Raw genomic sequence first — 19,898 nt, forward strand, 5'->3', positions numbered from 1 at the left:
TTTATATTTCACGAAATGAATTTATTACTTTTTTTTCCACGCTGTACAATTACCCTCCCCCCAACCCCCATATACCCAATAGAGCATCCCTACAAGTTTAATCTAGCCGTAAATTTACAATACAAGACAATAAAATGGTGCCTCAAAGAGTCCCTTGGATTGACAAACTGATCTTGAATGACTGGGCGGTAAATAGAATACTGTATAATATTTTGTCGCTTGAAATATTTTTCTGAAAATATATGAAGCTCAGTCCTGAAAATCAGTGAAAATATTTTTTTTTTTTTTGGTAACTTAACTCGGTTACGTAAAACTACACGAGTTAACCCAAATTTTAAAATAGGTACCTCCAGTCTATGGTTTAACTTAGCTTGATATATTATAACACTATAGTGATACTTGTCTAAAGGTCTGTTGACAGGACAAAATCTGACCATGTGATTAGCAGAATTATCTTGACATGGTTGGTACACCTCTAACATAAGCTTGTGCGTGAGTGAATCTAACAGTCGGAGCCAGGGGGCTACACGACAGGCTACAGAATACTGAGATTTGACGGAAGTGACACATTTCAATTAATTTGACAATACCATAAAACAATGTAATGTGTACTATCAGACATTTTGTCTTGTTAAATCAAATTTATCTTGCTGGTATCTGAATTGACCTATAAGCAGACACCAACAGAAGCAAAAACATTGTTATCTTATAAACAAACATTGGATGGCCACCCAATCACACCCCATTTTGCACAATCCGGTCTGAGAAATCAACAGTGCAAGTCCTGACCTAGCGATTTTGAATAAATGCCAAATTACGTTTTGTGTACGTTAGCGTGATCTTGATCAGGCCCACTAGACATTCATTATCAATAGGAGGTCATCAGCTGTACATGCCAAAGCCTTTTGATCATTGATCTATGTAAATAATGCACTAATACTTCAATTAATATCAGTCTGCATAGTTTGAGGCACTAACCCACTTCCAAGCAGCAGCAATAATGACATTTAAAAGTTAAAGGACCACAGTCGTAAAGTATTTAATATGGGTGCCATCTTTATATACCAATACATGCTGTACAATGACAGACTTTTTTATAAGACAATACATCACACCAGTGACAAATTTGTGAAACTCGTGGGAATTCACAAAAATGAAAACATTTGGTGTTCTTCAGTCATAGTGACATTGACCATATTCCAAAGTCCAACAATTACCACCATTATTGTCCTTAAGATGTCTATTAGACATAAAATCGCCAAAATTATTTTTGAATATTGTACAATAAATCATAAATCAGTAACGAAAATAAATTCCATTTCCAGTAATGAAATACAGATATTTGTAAGATGAATATCACTAATTCACTCAAGATAAATATTTTTTTTTTCTGTAATAATTCTGAAATATTCACAATAATGTAATCAAAATATCCGAAGCCATGTCCTGAAACCTGAATTGTTTTTTTGTATAAAGTGAATTAGTGTATTCAAGGTTTGTGTGTGAGTGAAGTATTAAAAGAATGCAAGGCGAGATATGTAAGTAATCTACATTCAACTTAATAAATAGATGTACCGATACTCATTCATATGTTAAATATTAGTTTCATATATTAGTTTTCCCTCAAATTCAATACATTGGTTGGAAAATAAATCTTGTATAGACTACTAAATACATGTACTATGCAGCTCTGAGGCAATAGACATACTACCGTATTTGTTCTATTAGAAATGCATAGTATACTGAAATATTAATATATTACTTGATTTAAGTTTAATGCACTAATAATAGAGCAACTACAAAACCATAGTACGAAGCTAAAACATTCGCTATCATAAATTAACTCATCAAGAATTTTATGTCATCGAGTATGCTCCATGAAAAAGAGTCTTCCCAGAATGCTACATCAAATCAAACCAATCGGGAATACAAGAAATTTGAAAGTCCATATCATTTTTCATACCCCCACCCCCAAAGTCTTGAGCACAAACACTGCCACGTGATTGCATAATCTATTACCCGTACAGCAAAATCTATTGCATATATTAGTATTTATCATTACATACATTATGCCTATATATTACGCATACATATCTCACATTTAATTAAAAGTGCTTGTCATATCTACCCCTCCCCTTATATGATAGCCATATTATACAGTGTCAGTCTTGATTTAATTGCGGTGAAGTCATTCCCATCAGAGTTTGCTCATCTTGTTCTTCAGATTCCTTGCCAGTTTATCAATGAATTCAAAGGTGTTTAAGTAATCCGAGCGGTCAACTCTGTAACGAAAAAATACATCAGTTAAACCACTTGCAATTCAGTAGAATTAGGGATATAACAAAAAGACAAAATCAAAACCTGTCTGGGATGGGATTTAAAGTCTGTAAAAATTACGTCCATAAAAGGTTCTGAAATTATGATGTATGAAAATGACAAACAATTATTATCCGTATTATAAATGAATTTACAAATGAACGTGTAGTCCTCTATGTTTTAAGTATGTAATTCTTCTTGGTTCTATCGAGTTGCAATTATCTAATCACCTCATGACAAAACAGAGACATTTAATTTTGATAGTTTCAACCAATTTTATCTGGTTTTAAGGTAGCGGGACTATTATTTGCATACTTGTTTTCATCTTCTAATTGTGACTAAATGACTACAAATAGACCCGGGAAAGTACTGTGGAATACTTTATTTTCGCTGGAATTAATTTTCGCTGAAAAGACTTTTTGGGCATTTTGTATGGAATTTATTTTCACTGATTTTTGATGAGTTTAATGTGAAATATAGGAAAAAAAGTATATTCACTGGATTTTATTTTCACGGAATCATCCCTTCAGCGAAAATAGCGAAAATAAATTCCAAGCGAAAATAAAGTATTTTACAGTATATATTTTTAGAATCGCCAGACTTCAAGCTTTTCACAAGTGTATTTTGCATGCCCGTATCTGCATTCTACGACGCGTTACTCAACCAAAGGTGAAAAATTACTTTTTCTGTAAAAAAAATAATTACGCATTTATGCTGGCGATAAGAAGTATTTTTTTCACTTTTCCTAGTTGTTCAATAGTCTGGTAAATTGAATGTGTCTGGTCAGTTTTATTCAAGCAACGCGTTTTAAAAAATAGTGTGCTGAATTTCAATTACTGTTTTAGTCGCATTGCCTCCAACTCAAACCACGACTCGTTGGTAAATAATCGATGAAATAGTTTGTCTGGACACATTCAAGTTCCTCTCACTGTCACCTTAAAGCTGTGAAAATTTGGTGTTAATCCGACGATAATAAGTATACGTTATTTTTTGTTAAAGACCTTGTATTTTGAAAAACATAAACTCCTAGAAAACGTCCATGAAGTAACAGCAAAGATTTTCAAACCAAAAAAATAAAGGAATGGGATAGCTATAATTGGATAAATTCGGCATATTAAAACACCAAAATCAATGATTTTTTTCAGTGGCTGTGTGACCTTGTGTCTGACACATTCATATGCAAATGACTAATCTGTGAAACAAATAGGGGCGGAGACAAACCACTCAAATGTTTGGAAACACTAATTGTGTGTCAGATAGCTACTGATAACACATCCTAACAATGCTTTGTCTTGAGTTTATCTTTGAAACTTATAGGCACACAGATTAAACCTGTGTTGTTGATTTTGGAAAACACTACTGAGGCTGCCTTGCTTCCCTTCAGAAAATCTACATTTTAACCAACTTACATGACATTCTATGTTATGTTGACTTTATCACATGAAAGTTTATAGTGCATTTCATCAATTAATAAATAAATGTGAAAATCGTAATTTTCAACACAAATAATAGTCTCGCTACCTTAAGTTTCAAATGTGGCAGATAAAGAAAGAGTTCTATTGTTATTTGACAAGTTCACATGTATTTAATTCAGTGAATTGTACTTCAATCAACGAAAATATTGAAAATAAAACCCAGTGAGTAGGATATTAATGCATGCACAGTATACAGGATATACATTCTGGCAGTTTACTCAAGATTACATATAGACATTTATACAAGGTCTATTATACTGTGTACAAAATGAAATCAGTACTTTTGTCATGTTTACCTGTCTACATATTCTATGTGTGTGTCTGATTTGTTATGTATAACCACAAAACCAAATACATTCAAATATATAAATAGATAGAAAAAAAAGTTGCGTACTTATCCATTGATCCTTTCACACAGATTGCTAAATCTTTGGTCATGTAACCAGCTTCTATAGTTTCAATACAGACAGCTTCTAAATTTCTACAGAATCTAGCTAAAGCATCATTCTTGTCCAACTTAGCTCTATGTGCCAAACCTCGTGTCCATGCAAATATCGATGCTGAAATGAAAACAAAAATGGTGATTATAGGGTTGATGTAAATGAGTTAATCTTTTTTTGAGTTTGCTGCAGTCAGAGATGAGATTAATCTTTTCACCACCAGTTTCCTATTTTCATTACAAAATAGACTCGTTTATAGTCTGCACTTTCCTTCAGGAGATTGGAAAAAAATGGCCAAATTTTATGAGTAAAAACTGAAAATTTTGTCTGTTGGCTCAAAAATTAGGGTTCATTTTCATTAATATTGAATACAAAAAAAAAGTGCAGACAAATTTGGGTGAGAAAGTCTGGTGGTGAAAAGGTTAATGGCAATTTATTATGACAATTTGACCAAAAGTTTTGACCAATTAGTTACATAAAAAATAGGCCAATGGCCTGTTGCTCAACGGCTATTGTACAAAAGATTAGTGCTGTATATGACAAATACCCCAAAAGGCAGTGAGTGAGACAATAAAACAATGCTAAAAGTGGAATTTTTTTACAAAAATAACAGAAATATTCAATAAAATTAGAATCAAAGAGAACTTAAAAAGAACTCTAGCGAGTTGAGAGAATAACATAACATGATATTTGCAATTATCTGAATTCGTAATACATGTATATACCAAGTTTTGTTGAAATATGTTGAATGGTTCTTGAAATAGCACCCAAATAGCCTGAATTTCACTAGCTGATATGCAAATTAGATAATTTGCATAAATTTCCACTATATTCTTGGTATGCAATCACGTGATGTTACCATGGAAAACGTTCAAATTGGCGGTCAAAATAAAATACTCGCGTGTGACTCATAGAAAACACACTGACACCACAAGCTGATTTTGCCAGACCGAACGTTGGGGCTTAGTGACGTCACATGCATTGTTAACATTTTTTTTATCGTGGCGGAACGCTCGAGGCGGAAATAAAACTCTGGCGGGCGAGAATGCCACAACTTTTCGTTTAAATTTGTACTTTTAAATGAAATATCGCCAAACAACCACACAAGGTTGTCAATGGAATAATAAACACATGTAGGCCTAACACCAAATCCATTTTTATCTAAAAATGACAAAAATATTTGCCAAAATTAGAGAATTAAAGATATGGCCATGGGATGAACAAATCTAGTAGATGTCAACACAAGGTACATACACACCAAGTATCAAAGCATTCAGGCTATCGGTTTTGAAGAAGTTGAAAATAGATTTTTTGACCAAAAATGACCATTTTAAAATATTCGCCAAAATTAGGAATTTGAAAATCAAGGCATCCACACACCAAAAATCGAGTCAAACGGTTCGGCAGTTTTTGAGAAGAAGTTGGGCAAATTGAAAATAAACCAGGCACAAATATTAACAGAATTTGCATTTTGGTTACTTACCGATAGAATTGGTTGATGTTTCTTTGCCTTGTTGATGGAATCTATAATGTCTTGTTACTGTACCATGTGCGGCTTCAGCTTCAACCGTCTTACCATCGGGACATATCAATACACTGGTCATCATACCTAATGAACCATACCCTATTGAATAGATAAACCCGCCATGTTACAGTTCAACCAATGAATTGACAGAATGACGACACGCGATGTAAATTCTTCTGGTTAAAAAGGATTCCCTTAAAAGTACATGTAATATGTTATCAATAAATATTTTCAGTTCACTGTGAGATCCTGCATTAACATAAAAATAAAAACAGGGAAAACAAAGCCCTGTAATGGTGTCAAAACATTGTGTGGGATTGACAAACAGCGAAGTATTTTGGGGGTATTTCCAATGCTTAATAATGTGCAAAGATCAGAATTTCGACGTTGAGTTATAAAAGAAAGAAATGTTTGCAGCAGAAGTTTTGGACAAAAAAAAAACTGCCACAAATGTTTTGGGGCTGATATAATGTAAACACTATGCCCGAATAAAGTTGGTGAAACGACACCTGTCTCAACAAATCTGTGAAAATTTGTTTTAAGCACCATCTGAATGCCGCTTTAGAACTGATCATTCATAGTAACATCTATGGATACTTAACTGAAACATATTTATAAAATATCAAGACTATTAAATATTATCACAACAGAAACCAGTGTTTGCAATACCTTGTGCTACAGAGTCTGACTGAACATCGCCATCATAATTCTTACAAGCCCATACAAAGCCACCTTCCGATTTCATTGCATACGCCACCATGTCATCTATAAGTCTGTGCTCATACCATAAATTCTTGGCTTCATACTTAGATTTGTACTGCCTGAAAATTAATTGGAATCCGAAATTTTCATTTGTGGATTTGATCACACATTTGATTGCTTAGGAGATCAAACCCTCAATCTTCCTCAACATGCATACATATGATTTGAGTAAAATTAAGTGCAACAGTTTGTGCTCGGTGCAAATATGCTACTGAAATACAACACAATTCAGTGCAATGGTCATATCATGTTATGCCTTGTACTAGGAATGCTGATATTTCACAAGTGTCAATAATACATGCACATAATGTGATAACAATGTCACAGTATACATACATACACAACTTACTTATCATATATTTCTTGGAAAATATCTTTGAATCTACCGTCATACTTCTTCAATATGGTATTCTTAGTACTGTAAAAATGAAATGTACAGAGTAAGAAATTAAGATGAGTGATAGTCTTACACACTCCTTTCACAGCTACATGTGCCAGAAAAGAATGGATACTGTAATCTATTTAATTTTGTTATTTCACGATTGTATGGCATTTGCAAAGACAACCATTTCACGAAAGTTACTGACTGTCATTGACTCCAGAAAAAAACACAAAATCACAAAATTTACAGTATACTAAACCAACCAATGTGAAAATAATTAAAAATTTTATAAGGTTGCTAATTCCTCTTCTAGTAAAATCCACAAGAAATGTTTCAAGCAAAGGTGACAAATTTTGTAGTCAATTTCACAGTAATCTATAGCTATTTATGTTACCAATAGCCACCAACAAACAGAGTCATGCAAATTGAATCTGTGCACACATATTCGTAACATACCTAAGATAAAGTGGATAACCTCTATCCAAGGAATAGTTGAAACAACTGTGGGCAAAATCTTGGATTGAAGCATCTGTATTGTACATTCCTAGTGCCACACCCCCACTGTTTTTGAAATCAAACACAGTAAAGTTCATGACATTACCGCCATTATCGGGGGTAAACTTCAGCTCAAGTTTTCCGCTGCCTGGTACTACAAAGTCAGTGGCTTTATACTACAGAGAAATAAACAAGAAAATAATTACTTTGACAATTTATTTTAATTACTTCAAAGGATAAAAAATAATAAGTATGAAATACAAGAAAAGCTAGCTTGACTATTCATTTGTAATTTGCCTGTATGTGGTCTGTTAATAATTGAATTCAGTTTGTCCATCTGTTCTTGACAAACAGTTAAGTACATTACAGAGTATTGCAGCATATATGGTTAATTTTGAGCTGCATTTATAACAGCTTTTGACAAATTTTCCATAAAAACCATAGAATTTTGTAACAGTTAACATTTCTCTGGGACCATACATATACCCGGTACAAGACAACTTGTCAGCGACTCTAACAAAATTTTGCCTTTATGATACCATAAAAATCATCAAAAATGGCAAAAATTTCTAGCAGCAAAAATTAAGTGGTTGGCAGTAGTTTTCCTATAGAGGAATCTTTAAAGCAATTGGGATCTAATCATAATCACCTAATAATAGGGTCCTACTTTCAGTGCTTAATGTATGACAAATTATACAGAGAATATTAATATTACCAGATTCGGCTGATACCTTGCCCTGGAAAATTTGATTTTTTTTAGAAAAATGTGTGTGGACCAAAAGATCGCCCGGGCGATGTTTTGGCAGATTTTACGAAGTCCATATTGTCTGGAAAAATAACCCTGCGTTGATAAAAATAGTCTCAGAAAATATTTAGAAAAAATAATGTTTCGCGTTGACCAAATATAATCATGCAAAGTATAAATTCAAAGTGTTTTAATTAAGAGCAAATGTCTGTAAGAATCAAACAATGGTGGCAGGGGACAAAAAATAGATTTGGCTCATATTTTGCACAGTGATAGTACTTAAATTGGTCCACAACCCCTCAAAATAGCTTTCTTTTAGATCAAAACTCCTTGTTGCCATGGTAACTGGCAAACAAAGTTTTCTGGCCATTTTCCCCAATTTTCGCATGTCAAAAACACGGAAATCAGCATATTTTACGGCACTGTCTCGGCAACAACTTCAAACCTACCATAAAAACAAAACAAGATCTGAATAGACCAACATTTTGGCTTTTTCAAAATTGTTGTGCAATTTCCAAAGACAAACATTTTAGTTCTTGGGCAGCCTGAAAACAATTAGATATTTGGCCCAAATTTGTAACACTATAAGTGCCGCTCTGGTATTTTTTTTGGCTTGAAACTTGTACCATATATAGATAATTGGAACATCTATCAAAAGCATTTTTGCAAAATTTGGTACCTTGTTTGGTTGTCACGTGACTGTCCCTTAAATTAGGCCACTTTTTATGTGTTGCGAAAATTTTGAACTTTAGCCATGTTCAAAGTACGCTACATGACGAAGTAAAATATATTTCTAATTCAACTTATTATCAAAGGTGAATCTATGTATTGTCTCTATCAAATAAATGCTTGTAGAGTTTCGAGTCATGACATTCAGTCACGTGGTTGTCCCTGAAAGTAGGCCATTTTTTGAATTTGACAAGAATTGTGAATTTTAGCTTTGTTAGCGTACACTCCGTGACGAAGTGAACAATAATTCTAATTCAACTTTTGGTCAAATGTACATCTATCTATTGTCTATCAAATGAATGCTTGTAGAGTTTCGGGTCATGACGTTCAGTCACGTGGTTGTCCCTGAAAGTAGGCCACTTTTTGCATTGTGAATTTTCAAAGTATGCTACGTGAAGAAATGAAGAAGAATTCTGATTCAACTTCTGATCAAATGTACATCTTTGTATTTTTTACTGAATAAATGCTTGTAGAGCTTCGGGTCATGACATTTAATCACATGGTTGTCCCTGAAAGCAGGTCACTTTTTGTGCTCAACGAAAATTGTGAATTTTAGCTATGTTCAAAGTATGCTACTGTACCTGACAAATCAGGACTAACTCAACTTCTTCTTAAGCCAGTCATCTATGTGTTGCCTATCAAGTAAATGCTCGTAGAGTTTTAGGGAGTGACGTTTAGTCCCGGAAGGTTTCTGAACATATGCCATATTTAGAAATTGTGTATCACCTGAATGTTAGGAACTTTTGTTCCTGTGTTAGTGTTCTTTTTGATATGCATTATAGAACATAGCTGAATTTAAAACAATATCTTAGTTTCTTTATTACAAATTGATATTTACACGGCGCTTAACTAAACTTCAAGTTAACACTGTAAGTGCATTATCAGTCATTGTAGTACTAACATAATATACATTGGACATTGACAATGTTAAAAGAAACAAACTGTTCAAGATGCATCTTCTCCAAAGTAACGGAACATCCTAACAGCATTTATCTAACTAAGCCTACATAAGAACACACAAACCTCTACGTCTTAGTACACTCTAGTTTTACACAAACCAGGCAGAAACTCGAGTACTCTTGAAGTTTTGCAACAAATGCCGACTTGCGCCGACGGTCAGTGATGGAGGATACGTCGACATCAAAGTGCTCGCAAATGGACCTTAATAGTACTATGCCAATCTCATACAGGCCTCCCCTCTTTGCCAAGTCACAAAGGTTGAATGTATCGTACAGGACAGGGTGACATAGTTCGGCGTTGGTGATGATTTCCTCCTGTATGCGACTGTTAGAGGATTCGATTACAGCAGGGTCCTGTTGCTCCTCCTCGTCGTCGTCGTCGTCGTCTTCTGAAGCTTTACGGCATTTAGCTGCCAGTCGGGAGAAATAGCTAGAGACTTGCTGGCCAGTCAAAAAGTCCTGCACCTGGAATAGCCATTGGCCTTGTGCATCACACGCATGCCTCATCTTTTTGGACACAGTAGCTTGTCCAAGCCGAAACCGCTTATCAAGGTCCTTTTTTTGCTTGTGGCTAAACCTGACAGTCTTCTTCGGACTGCGCAGTGCCCATCCTTGCCGTGGCAAAGGTGTTGTTCTTCTGACAGGCCCTGTGCAAGCTTTTCTGCGTACTTCAACTTTGTCTTGTCCAGCAAAGTCTCTCTTCCAAGCCGACGTTTGTGCTTTCCGACAGCTACATGAGCCTCCAGACCTTTGCATGTTTGATAAATCTTGACGCAGCTCTCTTCTGGACAAGGGAAAAGGCTACCACTGAGTGGGTTGCACAGTCTCATGACGTGCCGCATCTTCATCAGAATCTGATTTCTTGTTAAGCTTGCACCTTCATCTGCCTTGACCTGATGGGTCGAAATGCAGAACCAGGATTTGACGGCTGACTGACAATCTTCAGCAGCGGTGGTTCTATGGCAGGCAATCGCAGCCAAGGGACAATATTCCCTTCCCCGATGTTGTATGCTCGCCAGACACGTAGACCTGCATCACTAAACTCAAAGAGTTTGGTGATTCCATCCAGTTTCATGGATGTCGATGCAACATCTGCAACCACTTCACACAGAAAGACTTTACTCCCGGGATTCTACCACAAGACTCAATGGCAATCATAAACTCCTCGGCCGTCTCAACATTGTGGCCCTCATTGATCCAGGTCTTATGTGGGACTTCACTGTTGTGGCCTGTCTGTCACATGACCCTTTCCCCCCTTGTGGGTCGCAATAGTCCAGCCGTCTGATGGTGACTCGTGCTGTTTCGTTGATATGCCTAGCTGCTTGAAGTATGAGTGTGTTGTGATAACACCCAGCATAGTCACTTCGAAGGTATAAGGACTTGGATAGATCCTTTGCTGGTATGCTACCGTGATGTGCCATGGTATGCCCCGCTTTCTAAACCAGTCTGTTCGGCTCTCCCTGTACCTCCTTGGCAGGAACTTCATGGCCCAGTCCATTACCAGAAGCACACTTGTATTATCCAGGTTATTCAGAAGTACATGCCAGGCATCATTTTGATTACACTTTGTCCCGTAGAGTACTTTGAAGATGGCTAAAATTTCATTTTTTTGGCAAATGCAAAAAAAGTGGCCCACTTTCATGGACAGCCACGTGACTAAACATTAGACCCAAAATTCCACAAGCATTCATTTGATAGACAATACATAGACCTACATTTGACCAGAAGTTGAGTTAACGTTCTAATTCACTTTGTCCAGTATAGTACTTTGAACATGGCTAAAATTCCAAAATTCTGCCTAGTGCAAAAAATGGCCTACTTTCAGGGACAACCACGCGACTAAACATTATGACCCGAAACTCTACAAGCAATTATTTGATAAGTAATTCATAGATCTACATTTGAAAAGAAGTTGAGTTAGAATTCTATTTTACTTTGTCATGTAGAGTCCTTTGAAGATGGCTTACATCCACAATTTTGGTCAAATGCAAAAAATGACCTACTTCTTGGGACGACCACGTATGAACCAAACAAGTTACCAAATTTTGGAAGATATTATTTGAAAGATATTTTAATTATCTATGTATGGTAAAAATTTCAAGTAAAAAAAAATACCGGAGCGGCACTTATAGCATTACAAAGTTGGGCAAAAAATTACACTTTTTAGAAGCTCGAAACATTGCATTGTTTTCAGGCTGCCAAGGAACTGAAGTCTATCTCTTTCAAACTTCCACAACAATTTTCAAAAAGCCAAGATGTTGGTCTATTAGGATCTTGTTTTGTTTTGATGATCAGTTCAGGTGTGGCAGAGACAATGCCGCGAATTATGCTGATTTCCGTGTTTTTGAGAAGCAAAAATTGGGGAAAATGGCCAGAAACCGTTGTTTGCCCTTTACCATAGCAACAAGAAGTTTTGATCTAAGAGAAGGTTTTTTTGAGGGGTTGTGGACCAAGTACTACCACTGTGTAAAATATGGGTCAAATCGATTTTTTGACCCCTGCCACCATTGTTTGATCCTTACAGACATTTGCTCTTAATACATTGGCGAGAGGTCGCATTTTACGTGAACAAGAACATGCACTAAGAAGGAAAAGCAGGCCAAAGTCGAAACGGGGTGCATCATAGACATGACACAACACACGCTGCGACAACTGAGTGATCAGCGACATCATTTTGGGACGCAATTGAACTTCAAGTACTTCTTTGCGAAACTTGCTGAACGGCGATGCTGACATCAAGTGTGTGTTGACCGATGTTTGACCACCCAAGTCACGCACTGAACTGGCACGCTACCTTAGCAACTTTTTTCTTTCGTGGTCCGCGCGTCGATCTAGTAAAATTGTTATTATATCCGACGGTACTGTAATTACGCAACTTGTATGCAACTCTGTACTGGCTTTGAATATATCAACGTCGTTTACTGCTTCACAGTTCACTGCTTTTCTAATTACGCAAATATGTTTACAGTATTGCACAGGCTCTAAATATTTCAACTGTGTAATGTATTGCTTTCATGATAATTACGCAAAGTTATTTTTTACTATTGTTAGGATGCTGATATTACCGATATACTGACTTGATAATGCATTGAATTCGTAATAATTACGCAAACATAAACATGGGCGCATTTAAATCATTGAAAAGGATAGTAGTCGGGTATCTACAGAAAGTCAAGAAAATATTTTAAATACTTATAATTCATCGATTTCTAATGGTGAATTATTTTATTCGAAATGAAGTGAACATGTAATATAAACCATACCATGCGTCGAGTTAAATTTTACTATAATATAATAAACTCTGGACAGCGCACTTCGATCGCAATATTCACGTACATTTCGACTGAACTCTAATAACCACGCGTTTGAATTACGTGCGGCATTGGTCAATGACATCCAGAGTTAACGCACTGATATTTAAATTCGGGCCATCCAGCTTGACGCAAATCAATATAGTTACTTGTCATTTGTTAAAAAAATCTTTCAACTCTCACAAATATAATGAACGCAAAGAGTTAACTGGGGGTTAACTGAAAGGGAATGTCTTTTTTGGACAAAAAACACATCAATACAAGATTATGTGTGCAAGGTTAGATTTATAGAACGTACATGACTGCTTAATTCTGTATTTTTTTTTAATAATCATGTCGCATGTGAAATGCAGGAGACATTTTAGTTCGCCCATTTCTTGTTTACCGATCTTGAACTTTTTGTCTGGAATGCGATACAGACAAAGATTAAATTTTACTGGTAACAACCAAGAGGCTTGAATCAGGAAGGCTTGGCTATTTTAAACTTCGTGAATAACATTCTTTTCAAGCGTAGACTTTATTCGAGTCTAATAAACGTAAGTGAAATGTATTTTACAACAATTCGTATACAGCAAGTTTTATGCTTTTCGACTTCACAGTGAAACATTTTTAGCATCATATTTGAAATGGCGCGATCGATACAAGATGTCGGACAGGAAATTGGGTCTGTAAAAATGTTTGTAGGTTCAGTTAGGCAATGTGTGGACCAAAACATCGCCCAATATTTGAAACATCGCTGATGGGCGGGGTTTAGGATGGGCGGGGTATCAGCCGAATCCGGTAAATAATTTAAACACAAATTTTGAAAAGAGTGTTCAGTTTATAGTACATGCAAGAGTTCAATCTGTTTAGTGGGATTTAGAGCTTACAGTACGGGGTTTTTAAAAATAGTGTTTCGATTTGGTAGTTAGGTGCATGAATGTAGCATTATTTGACAGCCAAACATTGAGACAAATCAGGTTGCACTCTTTATAATTTTAATCAAAATGTGATCACATTGTAACACTTCGTTTACTTGGCGTCTTTACTACAAACTACGAGGACAAGAAAGCCTGATCGTGCCCGCCGTCCGTGTCAGTGTTTCAGATTCCGATGTAATATTGGTTATGACAAACTATAATTGTCACAACAGACCCTACCAGAAGGGAACGTCACTCAGCGATGATTAATCTCAAATAATCATAAAGGAAATTGTGGAGAGTGGTGGTAATATGAATACCGACGAGGTACTGAGAGCAGTGTTCCCTGCAGTAGGGCGTAAGTTTTCAATAACCGCAGCCGGGGTCCGAAAAGTATGGCTGAGATACGTACGAACAAGTTCGACAAAACCATCAGTTTCGAATAGGGGGAGACCCACCAAATTACTGCATGGAAATTAAACATTTCTCAAAGTTGAAGCTCTTAAGCGGATAGGCCGTCAATCACTTAACGCGAGATGCAGGAGAGACTTCAAGAAGTATTGGCAACAAACGTGTCTACGCTTTCCAACGCTGTTCGCCACAGATTTACAGGTGGAGACTGGACATGGAAGAGATTAAATACTCCAGCCACAAAAAGATTCACCGAACGAAATATGATTTACACTCGAGAATTTATTGATGAAATGCGTGTTTTAGATCAGCATCGTTTAAAATACATGGATGCAAGTGGCTTCAATGTTTCGGTTGCTAATCCTAAATACGGACATTTGTTAATTTGGACTCCGCGTATTGAAATCGTGCGCCATCGTAGGACACCAAATGTCACGTTGAATATCGGGGTGTGATACATGCGAACACTTTGGATAGAGCGTCAAACTCATTATGTGAGTTTTATTGAGGACTGCACCACAGCAATAACAGTTATTGGAGAACCAGCTTTACGAGCTGGCGATATTTTAATTGTCGACAATTGTCCAACGCACCACGTCGAGGTGGCGGATGACATCATGTACTTCGCCTGTGGCTATATCGACAAGGGATCGGCGTGATGTTTTTGCCAACATACTCTCCTCATCTCAACCCAGTAGAGAATGTTTTCACCAAGTTGAAAACGTTATTCCAACGATTTCATATGCGGACACTGGCATGGGAAAACCTTCATTTCGCAATCTACAATGCAATTCGCCAGGTAACCATAGCTGACATTGAGAGATACTTCCGGAATGTTGGTTATTTACAGATATACAGATGTAACCGATAGTGAAATTATTCTGCAACTCAAACCAAACCCAACGGTTCTTTTCAGGGCCACAACATCCTCCAAAAAGAGATAATACTTTAAATTTACAAAAAATGTCCTTTTTATTTTATTGATTCTTCACTATTGTCACACAAATGAAACAAATGTGGGGTAACAAAACCAGTTTTCTTGAAAAAAAACGAGGGAGAAATTTGACTGAACAAACTGTGTTCATTAAAATTTGATGTAGTGTAGAGGATATTTTTTCATGAAAATTTTATTAATATTTATTTTCACTATACTGTATTATCATTTTTTATCATTTTTATTTTGTTCTGAGATTGTTTTATTTTTACTGACTGCTATCATAGACCGTCTAAAAGGGTCTATGCTGCTATTTAGGCGACATAATAAAAAAAAGTGATAAAAAATAAAAATATTTTCATCAACCAAAAATATTAGCCCGTACACTACCGGTACATCTCATTGTGATCAGATTGTCACATTTGATTTAGAGTGCTACTTAGGCCACATGATGAGAAACATTACATACATAATATGTTGCAATAAATAAGGCAGTTATATTGTAATGTGGCATTAGCCTATACTTCATTCTGTATACTGCCTAGTTGTTAATTGAAACACAATTTTTAAAACCCCTGTATTTATGGAACTACTCCATGAAATACTAAATTAGTTAAGTTAATCTAATAATTACAAGTATTCTGCTTCAATGCAGCCTTTATTCATATTAAATGAAAGATTCACATTCAATGTTTGGATGTTGAAACAATAATGACTACCACCATATATCTAAATTATGGTAGGACCTGTACACATTTAGGACACTGTCAAAATAAATTTACAGCATAATACCTTACTATCATTGATGGATACAATTTTCATAATGCATATAAGTAAAAATAACATCTACAAATTCAGAGCTGAATACAGTTTAATTTCAAATCAACTGAGGTGAGCACACACTAAGATATAGCCCTTCAATACATGTACAAAGGTTCTGCCGCAAGACTGCAACTACCAGTACATTAGACAACAAATGCAATTACTGTATTTATTCTATAATGAAACGCATCTCCAATAGAAGTGCACATGAACAAAATATTGCATTTATTGTAGCATAGACACACCTCAGAACATTTATGTAAGCGTATATACAATACTAATAAAGAAATATACACATTATAGATCCATCTTTATATAAATCCATACTAAATACAACCAATGTAGTAGGAATTAACATTAATTGGTATACATTTCTTTACCTGGTCTGCGTGCGCATGACGACCAATCACAATAGGGTATGTCCATCCAGGTACTAATCTGGGAATGTTCTTGCATATAATGGCTTCTCTAAACACTGTACCTCCGAGAATATTACGAATCGTACCATTTGGCGACTTCCACATTTTCTTTAATTTAAATTCTAACGAAAAACAAAAAACATATTACTGTAACTTCAAATCAACAAATATACATTTATGTTTTGTATATAAACCAATGTCTTTCCATAAACACAACAGTGTTGTTACACACTATAAATAAATAAGAGTTACATCTATTTGTAAAAATAGACGTGTAGCAGTTATATTTACAAATTATAGACATGTTTATTTTTAAGTGATAAGAGCCCCAAATTGTTTCAGTGTTTTCACTATTCCAGAATAGCAGAAATGCTTGATTTTGATGAATTTTGACATTAAAATGACCACTATTTGGTCATCTTTAATCTGATGGTCAAACAAATCCATGTACATATATGCAACTACCGGTAGATGTATGAAGAATATATAAGATTTGAACATGATCAATCAAGATACAGCTTCAGAACCACATTCTTTTAAAACAAAATGATGCGTACATGTATCCCAAAATACATATAAAATGTGTGTATAAAGTTTGCATATTATCAGCTGAGGCAAGTCCAAGATACAGGTCTGGACAGACAGACTGACAGGTCTGTACAGATGGATGCACGTACACAAGTCCCAGTTTTGGGACATGGATATAGTTGCAGTTATTTCTATATACCTGGTGTGTAATGGGAACTAGACAAATCCGTATATCATTACAACATGCAGACTGAAGTAGCATAACATACAGCTTTAATAACTAAAAGATCAAAAATACCACAACAGCAAGATATATTATATATTCAACATTTAGTATTTATTAAATAATGGTTTTGAATAAATGCATTATGTGGATCGACAGAACATCATCTGAAATCTACCATATATGACACGTTTTTACACAACAGTCATTCGACTGAAAGCACAAAATTTCGTAGCAGTGCGTTCATTAGGAGCATCAGCGAGACACAGTGACTATCACAAAATATTGTGGCAAACTGTTATTGGTAAAAATTAAATTAAAGTTTACATGGTACTATGAAATGAGTTACAAGTTACAGGTCAAATTACAGAAACAGAAATCACTGATAAACTGACGATGGCAATGTGTGATCTAACCTAGTAAACATAGACATTAAGAGGAAGAACTAGTTAATACTATTTATATTTACAAATACCAGTAGAATTCCTACTCACCTTCAACCCGTTTTTCATCCGGTGTTATAGTCGCACATTTAATACCAACGTTACATTTTTTTATTGCTTCTGCACAGTCTATTGTGACTAAAGTGAGAAAATGTAAAAAAAAATATATATTGGTATCCCACATATTGAATATATTTATTGTAAACCAGTACACACTAATAATGTATTTTAGCAGATTTAATCTTTTTTTTTGCGTAATAGATGATTACCCTTGTACACTTGGAACATTTTGCTATCAATAAAATAAGCAAATATAAATCCCAGTGAACTGAGAATATTTTATTATAATATTTTGAAATACTAAAATAGTTCTCATTATTTCAAACATTTACCCACCCATGTGGAACATGAAGAGATGTGAAGTATTATTTTTTTGCTTTATAGTGGAAATTACTGTAAAATACTTTATTTTAGCTCAAAATAGATTATTGAATGTAAAATAAAGAGAAAAAAAATGTATATTTGCTGGATTTTATTTTCATTGAATCATCCCCTCTTCAGCGAAAATAGCAAAAATAAAGTATTTCACAGTATACAGTTTTCAAATGCATGTTCATGAACTGTCTGTTTTAAAATGGCTTAGTACGAAATATTCAAGAAAACAGGGTTGTAATGTTAAATTTTCATATTTAATTTTTCATATGTCGCTTGTATTTTTCGTGACTCATTTCTTCATCAGAGAAAAAAAACGTTGGACGTTGGACAAAAAAATTTTTACGAGAACACTAGAATGCCTTCACAATGCGATGCAACCATAACACATACATGTACTGCACAACACACTGTGAAATAGTGAAATATTTACCTTGATCACTTGTGGCATCTCTGTTCTCAATTCCTAAATCATAGCTTTGAATATCTAAATCCATATAAGGAAAAATTAGCTTCTCCTTGATCTGCTCCCAGATGATTCTATGGAGAAAAGTAAGAACAATTGAGTTTAATCTCTAAAACTGAGAATTTGCTGATACTTTGTAAAAGTAAAATTGAAATCATTGCTCTACTATAAGTGATTATTGAGTTAATATATGGGACTCTATAAGGAAAGGGTGAAACAATACCCTCTCAATTACAAACACATTTTTTTGAAACAATGCATTGACAACTCCATTTTTCAAAGATAAAGGAAGTGGGTTACTGACTAGAGGCTTATATCAGTTTTATGCGAGTCACTGACCTCTGACATATTTTAGTTTGTATACTTTGCCCTGTACTGAAACAGCAGATAGAAGTGTTGTCATGTGTTCTCACTGCCATGTGTCTACTTTGAACCCATATCCTCCTATCATAGCACACAAATTAAACAGCAGATAGAAGTGTTGTCATGTGTTCTCACTGCCATGTGTCACCTTTGAACCCATATCCTCCTATCATAGCACACAAATTAAAACAAAATACTAACTTCCTCTGTTTTTTTCCAAAACTGTTTTGACATGTACATTGTGACAAGTGATTTTTATTTTTAAAACATTTTGTTTGAATCACCTAGTTTCCAAACAAAAAATTTTCCCTCACGGAATCCCTAAATCAAATATAAAGATACCTTGGTGATTTTGTTATCAAAACCAGAGAGACTATGTCAAAACTGAGGTTAGTGACAACTATTTTTGCTAATATCTGTGTATCCCACAAAAAAAACCTTCATTTATAAGGTAGTTTTGGCTACTATTAAAACATGATCAGATCTCATTTACTTGACTTTTATAATATGGATTTACTATAATCAGATATATTGTCACCAAACTAATTTTGTAGAAATGTAAATAATGCTGTAACATGGAATTTTTTTGTTCAGTGAGGTTTTTATTCAAAAAAAATATTTCATACTGGATAAATTTAAATTTATTTTATCATACAGATATATTATAGGTATTCTTATACTGCATTACAGTGACAGTGACAAAATATAATTTATGAACACATTAACTGTTTGTCTGACTCAATTCATGAAATTCATAATGCCACAGGAGTAATTATAAATCAAAGTAGAAATTAATGCAATTAGATACGTGTGAGTCTG

General features: G+C 34.9%; 1 protein-coding gene across 2 annotated transcripts in view; it reads right to left on the reverse strand.

The window, feature by feature from the left end:
- LOC100377033 (isocitrate dehydrogenase [NADP] cytoplasmic-like) overlaps positions 1-19,898 on the reverse strand; it is a 22,651-nt gene continuing 2,753 nt past the window's right edge. For both annotated transcript variants that reach the window (XM_002736572.4, XM_006818749.3), the window contains 9 exons: positions 18,684-18,790; positions 17,870-17,956; positions 16,586-16,746; positions 7,357-7,571; positions 6,868-6,936; positions 6,426-6,577; positions 5,715-5,855; positions 4,186-4,351; positions 1-2,282 (listed from right to left, as the gene is read on the reverse strand). In XM_002736572.4, coding sequence (XP_002736618.1) covers positions 2,198-2,282; positions 4,186-4,351; positions 5,715-5,855; positions 6,426-6,577; positions 6,868-6,936; positions 7,357-7,571; positions 16,586-16,746; positions 17,870-17,956; positions 18,684-18,790 — 1,183 coding nt within the window. In that variant the 3' untranslated portion in view covers positions 1-2,197. The remainder of the gene's footprint in view (positions 2,283-4,185; positions 4,352-5,714; positions 5,856-6,425; positions 6,578-6,867; positions 6,937-7,356; positions 7,572-16,585; positions 16,747-17,869; positions 17,957-18,683; positions 18,791-19,898) is intronic.

Source organism: Saccoglossus kowalevskii, chromosome 7 (genome assembly GCF_978046115.1).
Source record: "Saccoglossus kowalevskii chromosome 7, keSacKowa6.1, whole genome shotgun sequence".
Classification (NCBI taxonomy): Eukaryota; Metazoa; Hemichordata; class Enteropneusta; family Harrimaniidae; genus Saccoglossus; species Saccoglossus kowalevskii.